Source organism: Trichomycterus rosablanca, chromosome 27 (assembly GCF_030014385.1).
Source record: "Trichomycterus rosablanca isolate fTriRos1 chromosome 27, fTriRos1.hap1, whole genome shotgun sequence".
NCBI lineage: Eukaryota > Metazoa > Chordata > Actinopteri > Siluriformes > Trichomycteridae > Trichomycterus > Trichomycterus rosablanca.
Genome location: NC_086014.1, coordinates 8,495,817 through 8,508,332, shown reverse-complemented (window position 1 = coordinate 8,508,332; position 12,516 = coordinate 8,495,817). Strand labels below are relative to the sequence as shown.

Here is a 12,516-nt window from a genome sequence, read left to right as displayed (position 1 = left end):
TTTAAAGGGTGCCGTGACTGAAAAAAGGTTGAGAAACACTGGGCTAGACGACTGGGTCAGAGCATCTCCAAAACTGCCGCTCTTGTGGGGTGTTCCCAGTGTGCAGTGGTCAGTATCTATCAAAAGCGGTCCAAGGAAGGAACAGTGGTAAACCTGCAACAGGGTCATGGCCAAGGCTCATTGATGCACTCATCCAACAGACGAGTTATTGTAGCTCAAATTGCTGAAGAAGTTAATGCTGGTTCTGATAAAAAGGTGTCAGAATACACAGCATCGCAGTTTGTTGCATATGGGGCTGCATAGCCGTGGACCAGTCAGTTAGGAAGGCGGTCATAATGTTATGCCTAATCAGTGTAAATAAAAAAGATTTACATTTATGACATTTTGCAGACAATTTTATTCAAAGCAGCTTACAGTTATGCCTGAATACCATACAAGCAATTGAGTGTCAAGAGCCCAGCAGTGGTAACTTGTCCATAGTAGGGACTGAACTGGGAACCTTTCACTAGTCACAAGTCCAGCACCTTAACCACAGAGATACCACTGCCCTACTGTAATGAGGTTACGATTACTAATCCTGTTACTAATATTAGGATATCAGTGCCCAAGGTTCCTTCACAGCAATGTAAAAGACTCATCACAAGTTATTACATTCGAATGCACTAATAATGCCAAGGGTGGCACAAGCATGTATTAGATTTAGAAGGCAATTACTTTTTTACATGGGTCATAAAGGATTTGAACAAATGTTTATCTTCAATAAATGGAACGATCATTTAAAAGCTGCATTTTGTGTTCGAATTAGTAAGAATATAGTAGGTAGAAACGTTTAAATGGGAAAAATTAGCAAAAGCAGAAGAAATCAGGTGGGGCAAATACTTTTTTTACAGCACCGTAAATCTATACTTGCTCCTTAATGGAACTCTGTGGCAGGACTTTAAACTGGCAGTGGTAGCTTAGTGGTTAAAGTACTAGACTAGTGATCAGATGGTCACCCAACCAACGCCAAGTTACCGCTTTTTTTGCCCTTGAGCAAGACACTTAACCCTTGATTGTTTGAATTGTATTCAATGATAATTTAAGTCACGTTGGGTAACAGCGTCTGTTAATGCTGCAAGTTCTTGTACACGTTTCTTGTTTCCAGGGCTGTAAATCATTACAGGACGAGTTCACCACTGATAATTGGAATGAACTGGAAATTGCAGCCTTGTCAAGTTTTACAGCCCAGTTCAAAGGGTGTAGCTGTAGGAAACTCTTGATAAGACACTCGGCTAGCACCGACGAGCGCCAGAGCCGCTGGATCATGTCTGCTCTGTGGGTCTTGATTTTGGCCGTGGCCTCTGCGGCCTGGGCACAGACGGTCGAAGACAAAGCCAGAGAATTCTTGCAAAAATTTGATGAGGAGGCATCCCGCCTTATGTACCAGTACAGCCTGGCATCATGGGACTACAACACAGACATTACGCAGGAGAACTCTGACAAATTAGTAAGTACAAGAGCATGAAAGAGGAAACACTTGTCTGTAAAGGGTTTTTGAGACCTTTGTGCGAAACATGAACTTCTTTGTGGACTCTACATTTCATTATACATAGGGTGTGTTCGAAAAGCTAGGGAGCTCTCTACATAGGCAGCATTTTATGTAATCCTGTGCGCGCTCCCGAGAAGGAGGCTGTTCGAAATCCTAGATGCCTTAATATCCTCACTACTGAGGCATCTTAATATTTCAATGTTATTTTGGCTCAAGAACGAGTGAGCATCCGACGCTGCCTTAGTGATCAAGGCAATCCCAGCATTCATTGCGGGTCGGGTGCTCTTCTCTCACAGAAAAATAAACATGGTTGACGGGGCGGAGAAACAAATGGAGTTATTTTCAAACGTAAATAAAATATTACTGATTTTTAACTTGTATAAATTTGTACAGAGTGTTTTTATTTGCAAGTTCGGGCTTGTCAGGAAATGTAAACGTTATCGGTACATGAAGGAAGATGTTATATTGACGTTAGCGTGCTGTGCTACCTCAGTTTATTGGTTTTAATGGCGATGCTAAATGCTAAACGCGAAATGCGAATACTATCTAAGTAGTGCGTTCGAATAACCTGCCTTATAAGTTATTGACTTATTAGTCAAGTCAAGTCAAGTCAACTTTATTTATATAGCGCTTTTTACAATAGACATTGTCTCAAAGCAACTTTACAAAATCCAGGACCAACAGATACAAAAACCCCTGTTGAGCAAGCCGAGGGCGACTGTGGCAAGGAAAAACTCCCTGAAAATTACAGGAAGAAACCTTGAGAGGAACCAGACTCAGCAGGGCCCATCCTTCATGGGTGGCCTGGAGGATACTTTAAATAAATACACGATTTACACAAATCATACAAACACAGAATTAAATGATCTAAAAGTCATAACTGGTAATAAATAGATAAATAAACAATTAAATAATAATAGAGTTGTTATCCACTCTAGTCTTCAATAAAGTCTGTAGTGATTTCTTGTCGTTGCAATTACTCCAGACCAGTCACATCTGACAGGAGCAGCATCGTTGTCCCGGCAGTCTCGACTTCAATCCTTAACCTCGGCGGGTAAACAGGTTTCCATCAGAATGCCCTCGGGGTAAAACAACAGAGAATGTAGTTAATAATGTACAATGCTAGTTGACAAACAGTTTTACAGAGAGTTTTAGACTCCGGCAGCCCTAATTATTACAGCATAACTAAAAGGGAGAGCAAGCAGGTAAGCAGGATTATTAGAATCCTCTCTACTAAGGCAGCTGCCTATGTAGACAGTAAGACAGCAAGGCAGCTCCCTAGGTTTTCGAACACACCCATAGTATATATATAGTGTTTTATTATATAGTTGTAATTATCATACTGTTGTATAATAGTAATTGCATCGCATAGCTAATTTAAAAAATAATAATGTTCTTATTTTTATTTTATTTTACTCTATTTGTATTTACTCTATTTACTGTACTTGCACTGTACTGGAGCTGCTGTAACACTCGAATTTCCCAGCATTTACATAGACATACCTGTACTCTCTGTACTCTCCACAGCCATGACTTTTGTAATGTGCAGCATGTGGCTTTGCATTGTCTTGTTAAAAAATTCATGGACGTCTCTGGAAAGGATGCCATCTTTTCTGCATTCATGATGCCATCACATGTTGTTGTAACCTGCATTTGCCAAGGGCACTGACACAACCCCATACCATTACAGACCCTGGCACATGGACTTATTGATAACAGTCTGGAAAATCCTTTTCATCCTTGGTCCAGAGATCATGTTTTTCCAAAAATGATATTGATTCGTCTGACCACAATACACATTTCCACTGTGTGATGGTCCATCCCCAAAGCCCAGAGAACTTGACACCACTTTTGGACATGGTTAATATAAGGCTTCTTTTTTGCACAGTAAAGGTTTTAAGTGTCATTTGTAAATGTAACTCCGTATTGTAGTGCTTGACAAAGGTTTGCCAAAGTAATCTCTTGTCCATGTGGTTTTATCAGCTATTAATGAATCACTGTTCTTGCTACAGTGCCGTCTGAAAGATCAGAGATCACGCGTGTGCAGCTTTGGCTTGTGCCCCTCCCTTTATTATGCACTGTAAAAAAGAAGAAGAATGCCTTCATTTGTCATAGATACAGACACAGGTGTACAGTACAATGAAGATGCTCTTCCTATCTTTGCTCCTTAAGGACTCAGCCTTTCATGAATACTGCTTTTGTTCCAAATCATGAATACAATCCCCTGTTGACATCACCTGTTTGAAGTTACATTTTTCTTATCTTATTACTAGCCCATTTCACATTTTCCATACTGTCCCAACTTTTTCTGATTTAGGGTTGTAATAAATTGCTGCTGGTGCAGTGGTCTGGCCGATTGTCTACATAAATAAAGTTGGCTATGTCTGGATTGTCAAGGCTCCTCAGCATCATAAGGTCCTTTCGCGAAAACATGAAGGGCACAATGGTCTATGATGGTTCCACGTCAAAAGCATTTGACATCCGAAGTTGAGTGAAGCAGGGGTGTGTCTTCGCCCCCACCCTATTTGGAATCTTCTTTTCCATCCTGCTAAAGCACGCCTTTGCGTCCTCCACTGAAGGCATCTACCTTCGCACCAGAGCAGATGGAAAGCTGTTCAAGCTCTCCAGACTGAAGGCGTTGTCTAAGGTGCAATTGAAATGCCTGCGTGACTTCCTTCTTTGCAGATGATGCAGCAATCACCACTCACTCAGAGGGCGACCTTCAGTTGCTCATGAACCACTTCAGTGAGGCTTGCTGTGACTTTGGGCTTACAATCAGCTCAAAGAAATGGGACAAGGTGTGGACCTTCCTCCTAAAATCTGCGAATCAGAACATGAACTGGAAGTGGTCCGTGACTTTGTGTACCTGGGGTCGACAATCTCAGACTCTCTTTCTCCTGACAGTGAGCTGAACAAGTGCATTGGCAAGGCCTCTACAACCATGTCCAGATTGGCAAAGAGAGTGTGGAACAACAGAAAGCTGACAGAACACACTAAGGTCCAAGTCTACAGAGCATGTGTAGTGAGCACACTCCTGTATGGCAGTGAAACTTGGACTCTACAAGCCAGACAAGAACAGCAGCCCAACGCCTTCCACATGTGCTGCCTTCGCTGCATCTTCAACATCACCTGGCAGGACAGGGTGCCCAATACCACAGTCCTAGAGATGTTCACCAGCATGTTCACCCTACTGAAGCAACGACGGCTGCGCTGGCTTGGACACGTTTTCCGGATGGACGAGCGGCGCATTCCTAGAGACCTCTTGTATGGAGAGCTAGCCGAAAGAAAGGCCTCAGCTACGCTATAAGGATGTCTGTAAAAGAGACCTGAAAGCCTTGGACATCAACCTCAACACGTGGGAAGCCCTGGCCACCGAGCGATCATCGTGGAAGCATACAGTGCAGAAGGGTAGAAGAAAATAGCTCAACAGACAGAGGTACGCCAGAAGAGGAAAGCCCCAAGTGCAGCTGAGAGACCAGCATCAAGCTTCATCTGCGCAAGATGTGGAAGTCCCGAGACTGACGGATGCCTATACTTTGTCTGGATTGGTGGCCGAAACCTATTAACTATAAAAATATTACTACTACTACTACTATCACTAATAATAATAGTAATAATAATAATAAACTACCACCACTACTATAAATATTAAAAGTAACAACTCAACTATTTAAAACAACAAAAAATAATAATAAAAAGAAGGTTTTTGTTCCCCCCCCTAGTTCTACTGCACTGTTGCACTTTATAAAAGTATTCACTAGATTTACAGTTTGTGTTCTGTAAAGAAAGGATTTTAGTGTAAAATGTAGTAAACTTCAACTTTTTATGCAGGCGGTACAGGGAGCAATCTGGAGCGATTTCTACAAAAGTATGTCAGAGCAATCCACTGCTTTCCCCGTTGATCAGATCTCTGATCCAGAAATTCAGCTCCAGCTCGAATCACTTCAGGACAAAGGGTCTACTGCATTGTCACCTGATAAAGCCAGTTATGTAAGTATAGCATATAATGATATACAAATACAGTATCAGTTTTTGGGTAATGTGAACATATGTACATTTTCCAACATATTGTTATAATACAAACCATTCAGTTAACATATACAGTGTATCACAAAAGTGAGTACACCCCTCACATTTCTGCAGATATTTAAGTATATCTTTTCATGGGACAACACTGACAAAATGACACTTTGACACAATGAAAAGTAGTCTGTGTGCAGCTTATATAACAGTGTAAATTTATTCTTCCCTCAAAATAACTCAATATACAGCCATTAATGTCTAAACCACCGGCAACAAAAGTGAGTACACCCCTAAGAGACTACACCCCTAAATGTCCAAATTGAGCACTGCTTGTCATTTTCCCTCCAAAATGTCATGTGATTTGTTAGTGTTACTAGGTCTCAGGTGTGCATAGGGAGCAGTTGTGTTCAATTTAGTAGTACAGCTCTCACACTCTCTCATACTGGTCACTGAAAGTTCCAACATGGCACCTCATGGCAAAGAACTCTCTGAGGATCTTAAAAGACGAATTGTTGCGCTACATGAAGATGGCCAAGGCTACAAGAAGATTGCCAACACCCTGAAACTGAGCTGCAGCACAGTGGCCAAGATCATCCAGCGTTTTAAAAGAGCAGGGTCCACTCAGAACAGACCTCGCGTTGGTCGTCCGAAGAAGCTGAGTGCACGTGCTCAGCGTCACATCCAACTGCTGTCTTTGAAAGATAAGCGCAGGAGTGCTGTCAGCATTGCTGCAGAGATTGAAAAGGTGGGGGGTCAGCCTGTCAGTGCTCAGACCATACGCCGCACACTACATCAAATTGGTCTGCATGGCTGTCACCCCAGAAGGAAGACTCTTCTGAAGTCTCTACACAAGAAAGCCCACAAACAGTTTGCTGAAGACATGTCAACAAAGGACATGGATTACTGGAACCATGTCCTATGGTCTGATGAGACCAAGATTAATTTGTTTGGTTCAGATGGTCACAAGCATGTGTGGCGGCAATCAGGTGAGGAGTACAAAGATAAGTGTGTCATGCCTACAGTCAAGCATGATGGTGGGAATGCCATGGTCTGGGGCTGCATGAGTGCAGCAGGTGTTGGGGAGTTACATTTCATTGAGGGACACATGAACTCCAATATGTACTGTGAAATACTGAAGCAGAGCATGATCCCCTCCCTCCGGAAACTGGGTCGCAGGGCAGTGTTCCAGCATGATAATGACCCCAAACACACCTCTAAGACGACCACTGCTTTATTGAAGAGGCTGAGGGTAAAGGTGATGGACTGGCCAAGCATGTCTCCAGACCTAAACCCAATAGAACATCTTTGGGGCATCCTCAAGCGGAAGGTGGAGGAGCGCAAAGTCTCGAATATCCGCCAGCTCCGTGATGTCGTCATGGAGGAGTGGAAAAGCATTCCAGTGGCAACCTGTGAAGCTCTGGTAAACTCCATGCCCAGGAGAGTTAAGGCAGTTCTGGGAAATAATGGTGGCCACACAAAATATTGACACTTCAGGAACTTTCACTAAGGGGTGTACTCACTTTTGTTGCCGGTGGTTTAGACATTAATGGCTGTATATTGAGTTATTTTGAGGGAAGAAAAAATTTACACTGTTATATAAGCTGCACACAGACTACTTTTCATTGTGTCAAAGTGTCATTTTGTCAGTGTTGTCCCATGAAAAGATATACTTAAATATCTGCAGAAATGTGAGGGGTGTACTCACTTTTGTGATACACTGTACATACACCGATCAGCCATTCACTGTCTATTTTATCAGCTCCACACCATATAGAAACATTTTGTAGTTGTAGTTCAGTTTCTCTGCATGCTTTGTTAGCTCCCTTTCATGCTGTTCTTCAATGGTCAGGACCCCCACAGGGCCACCACAAAGCAGCTATTATTTAGGTGGTGGATCGTTCTCAGCACTGCAGTGACACTGACATGGTGGTGTGTGTTGTGCTGGTATGAGTGGATCAGACACAGCAGCGCTGCTGGAGTTTTTAAATACCGTGTCCACGCACTGTCCACTCTATTAGACACTTCTATCTACTTGGTCCACCTTGTAGATATAAAGTCAGAGATGATCGCTCATCTATTGCTGCTGTTTGAGTTGGTTATCTTCTAGACCTTCATCAGTGGTCACAGGACGCTGCCCATGGGACGCTGTTGGCTGGATATATTTTTGGTTGGTGTCCAGTAGTGACAGTGAGGTGTTTAAAAACTTGAGTCTTATCCACTTATACCAGCACAACACACACTAACACACCACCACCATGTCAGTGTCACTGCAGTGCTGAGAATGATCTACTACCTAAATAATACCTAAAAAAAGGGCAGTGATAGCTCAGTGGTTAAGGTACTGGACTAGTAAACAGAAGGTTGCCGGTTCAAGCCCTGCCACCACCAAGTTGCCACTGTTGGGTCCCTTAACCCTCAATTGCTCATCGTGTTCAGCTCATTGTGTAAGTCGCTTTGGATAAAAGCGTCTGCTAAATGCTAAAAATGTAAATGTAAAATGTAAAAAAATACCTGCTCTGTAGTGGTCCTGGGAGAGTCCTGACCATTAAAGAACAGAATGAAAGGGGGCTAACAAAACTCCCTTTCATGCTGTCAGTAATTGTAGAACTACAAAGTGCTTCTTTATGGTAAGTCGAGCTGATAAAATAGACAGTGAGTGTTGAAACAAGGAGGTGGTTTTAATGTTATGGTTGATCAGTGTACATAATGTCTATAATGTTCTGTGTCACAAATATAGTCAGTCAGCACAAAGCAAATAGTTTTGTTATAAAATATCATTTTATAATTTGTGTTTTTTTAAATAGTGACAAAGTAAACTTACCCCTTATATTTTCTTTATTTAGCTAAGCAAAATCATGAATGAGATGAGTACTATTTATGGCACAGGAACTGTGTGTAAAATCGATGATCCCTTTGACTGTCAGACCTTGGAACCAGGTATCTATCTATCTATCTATCTATCTATCTATCTATCTATCTATCTATCTATCTATCTATCTATCTATCTATCTATCTATCTATCTATCTATCTATCTATCTATCTATCTATCTATCTACCTACCTACCTACCTACCCACCCACCCACCCACCCACCCACCCACCTACCTACCTACCTACCTACCTACCTACCTACCTACCTACCTACGCATTGTTCTTTAATAAAAATACAGTGGTACCTTGTAACTCAACGTCAATTGGTTCTGGGAGTGGCGAGGTTTTTTTTCCCATAAGAATGTATGGGAAACTGGTTACTGCATGGAATCCCGTGGAACTGCATATATTTTAGGCTTATGTAAAATGATCTGGTTGTTTTCGACACTTATACACTGAAAATAATACCAATATAATATAAATAAACACTGAAATACAATTGAAAACAGTTAAAAATCAATAAAAATACAATAAAACCTGCACTTTGCCATTTTTTCCAAAGCGACTTATACTATGCAGTCTGAGCAATTGAGGGTTAAGGGCCTAGCTCAAGGACCCAACAGTGGTAACCTGGCAGTGGTGGGGTTTGAACCAGGGACCTTCTGCTTACTAGTCCAGTACCTTACCTGCAAAGCTAAAACTGCCCTATTTCTTAATTGTTTCCTTTTGCTTCTTAATCATGAAGATTCTTAATCTTGGAATTAAGTATTTCGTTCAATAAAGGAGCATTAACATGAGAAGCAGCACAATAGCTTTTGCACTGCTTTATAATGATAAGCGTTTTAGACTGAACAAAGCTGATTCTTACAATTTCTCAGCACCGCAAGCTGTAACACAAGTTTAAAAGTGAAACAGGAGAAAATCCAGCTAAACACAGATACGTGTAGATAAGAGTGAATATGACAGTTATTGCACACAAATGCAGATTTGATGATGTTTTACTGCACTACTCAAGCCAAGAGCTGAATAAAATGGCTGGTTATTGTGAATTTGAAATTAAATAATAATTATTTTTTTTTTTTAAACTGAACATGTGTTTAAGGGTACAAATTTCTTGACGAAGGGCATAGGGTTGCAAAGATTTAGAGTTTAGGGGACGTTAAGTTACAAGGTACTACTGTATCATTAAAAAATATTCATATGTTTTTTTGTATGCAATATTATGAAGTACTGTACAATCTCACACTTCCGGATAGATAATCAGATATTATATATCATATATTAAACAAAATGTCTGTTAGTACTCATTGAACTCAACCAGTATTAACCAACTGTGATATGAATACAAATGAAAAACACAAATAGTTTAGTTTCATAAAGTTGCACAGTGAAAAGGTTAGAGAAAAATAAACAAGAAAGCTGCTCCCATATATAGACCGTGTATCCTGATCCAACAGACGAGCTACTCTAGCTCAAATTGCTAAACAAGTCAATGCTGGTTCTGATAGAAAGGTGTCAGAATACACATTGCATCACAGTTTGTTGCGTATGGGGCCGCATGGCTGCAGTCTAGTCAGGGTGCCCATGGTGACCCCTGCCCACCTCCGAAAGTGCCAACAATGGGCACGTGAGCATCGAAACTGGACCACAGAGCAATGGAAGAAGGTGGCCTGGTCTGATGAATCACATTTTCTTTTACATCACGTGGATGGCCGGGTGCGTGTGCGTCGCTTACCTGGGGAACACATGGCACCACTATGAGAAGAAGGCAAGCCGGCAGAGGCAGTGTGATGCTTTGGGCAATGTTCTGTTGGAAAACCTTGTGTCCTGCCATATGTGTGGATGTTACTTTGACACGTAACACCTACCTAAGCATTCTTCCAAACCATGTACACCCTTTCATGGAATGGTATTCCCTGATGGCTGTGGCCTCTTTCAGCAGGATAATGCACCCTGCCACAAAGCAAATATGGTTCAGGAATGGAGCACAACGACGAGTTTGAGGTGTTGACTTGGCCTCCATATTCCCCAGATCTCCATCCAATCGAGATCTGTGGGATGTGCTGGACAAACAAGTCTAATCCATGGAGGCCCCACTTCACAATTTACAGGAGTTAAAGGATCTGCTGCTGACATCTTGGTGCCAGAGGGGTGTAGTGAAGTCCATGCTTCGATGGGTCATGCAAAGGGGGACCACTGTCAACAAAATATCTATTTTAAGAAAGTGACTAATATTATATTATTTTAAAATTTTTAATTTTAAAAATTGATATGCAAATGAGTTATAGTGTATAATAATGTATGGGCTCTTTTGTATTTCAGGTCTGGAAAGTATCATGGCTGACAGCAGGGACTACTATGAGCGGCTCCATGTGTGGGAGGGCTGGAGGGTCCAGGTGGGCAAGAAGATGAGGCGGCTCTATGAGGACTATGTGGTTTTGAAGAATGAAGCAGCCAAGCTGAACAGTATAAACTTTTTTTATGTCCAATATACACTAGTTTTTTTTTTTCACTTATTTGCTCTCTGCCCCATGATTTACAAGTAACAACATCTACAAATTATAAGCATGTGGACATTTGACCATCAGCTTCTTGGACATCCCATATTAAACCATGCAGCTATTGCAGCCTTTACTTCTCTGGGAAGACTTTGAAGTGTTTCTCTTGAACCCATTTCCATTTAGTCAAAAGACTAAATTGGGTGGCTGGCACTGAATTTGGACGAAAAGGCCCAGCTCACCATTGACGTTTTAGTTTTTCCCAAGACCATTCAGTGGGGTTGAAGTCAAAGCTCTGTGCTCTTTAAACTCTGTGAGGTCATATAGTACACACCATTGCATTAAGGAAACAAATGTATTAATAATTTTTATTGGTGTCCAGTTTTAAAAACATTGACTATGAATTTCTGTGCATTTAACAAAGATTATCAGGACTATGGAGACTACTGGAGAGCCAATTATGAAACAATAGATGAGTCTAAATATAGCTACACCCGAGATGAATTGATGACGGACGTAAGACGCATTTACAAAGAGGTATGCATGATCATTTTATACATACGTAATATAGTATTATACACGCCCATATACACACATATACTGTACATAATATGCAATATACACCGATGAGCCATAACATTAAAACCACCTCCTTGTTTCTACACACATTGTCCATTTTATTAGCTCCACTTACCATATAGGAGCACTTTGTAGTACTACAATTACTGACTGTAGTCCATCTGTCCATCCATCATTATTTAGGTGGTGGATCATTCTCAACACTGCAGTGACACTGACATGGTGGTGGTGTGTTAGTGTGTGTTGTGCTGGTATGAGTGGATCAGACACAGCAGCACTGCTGGAGTTTTTAAATACCGTGTCCACTCACTGTCCACTCTATTAGACACTCCTACCTAGTTGGTCCACCTTGTAGATGTAAAGTCAGAGACGATCGCTCATCTATTGCTGCTTTTTGAATTGGTCTTCTTCTAGACCTTCATCAGTGGTCACAGGACGCTGTCCATGGGGGGCTGTTGGCTGGATATTTTTGGTTGGTGGACTATTTTCAGTCCAGCAGTGACAGTGAGGTGTTTAAAAACTCCATCAGTGCTACTGTGTCTTATCCACTCATACCAGCACAACACACTATAACACACCACCACCATGTCAGTGTCACTGCAGTGCTGAGAATGATCCACCACCCAAATAATACCTGCTCTGTAGTGGTCCTGGAAGAGTCCTGTAATCAATCAAAAGTAATAACTTGACATGTTTCTTTTACTTAGATTCTGCCTCTATACAAAGAGCTTCATGCATATGTGAGAGCCAAACTGCAAAAGACGTATCCTGGCCACATCAGCTCTATTGGAGGACTTCCAGCACACTTGCTGGGTAAGCTATCCTTCACAGGATGATGTATGATTCATGACAGAGGTGCCAGGTGTAAACCTGCACCTAATGTTAAAGATTAAACCCAATCACAAGGCTTAATTAAAGCAGAGCAATACTGTAGCCAAAATAAATGACAAATTAATGAAATAATGACAGAAAAATAATAATTGAACTTAAAATGAATAATAATTACACTAAAAGAAC

At 41.3% G+C, this 12,516-nt stretch overlaps 1 protein-coding gene across 1 annotated transcript in view; it reads left to right on the top strand.

Moving 5' to 3' along the window:
- Positions 1-1,303: 1,303 nt before the first annotated feature.
- Positions 1,304-12,516, top strand: part of ace2 (angiotensin I converting enzyme 2) — a 30,094-nt gene continuing 18,881 nt past the window's right edge. The window contains exons 1-6 of the mRNA XM_062989822.1: positions 1,304-1,486; positions 5,360-5,518; positions 8,395-8,488; positions 10,745-10,888; positions 11,345-11,457; positions 12,207-12,312. Coding sequence (XP_062845892.1) covers positions 1,304-1,486; positions 5,360-5,518; positions 8,395-8,488; positions 10,745-10,888; positions 11,345-11,457; positions 12,207-12,312 — 799 coding nt within the window. The remainder of the gene's footprint in view (positions 1,487-5,359; positions 5,519-8,394; positions 8,489-10,744; positions 10,889-11,344; positions 11,458-12,206; positions 12,313-12,516) is intronic.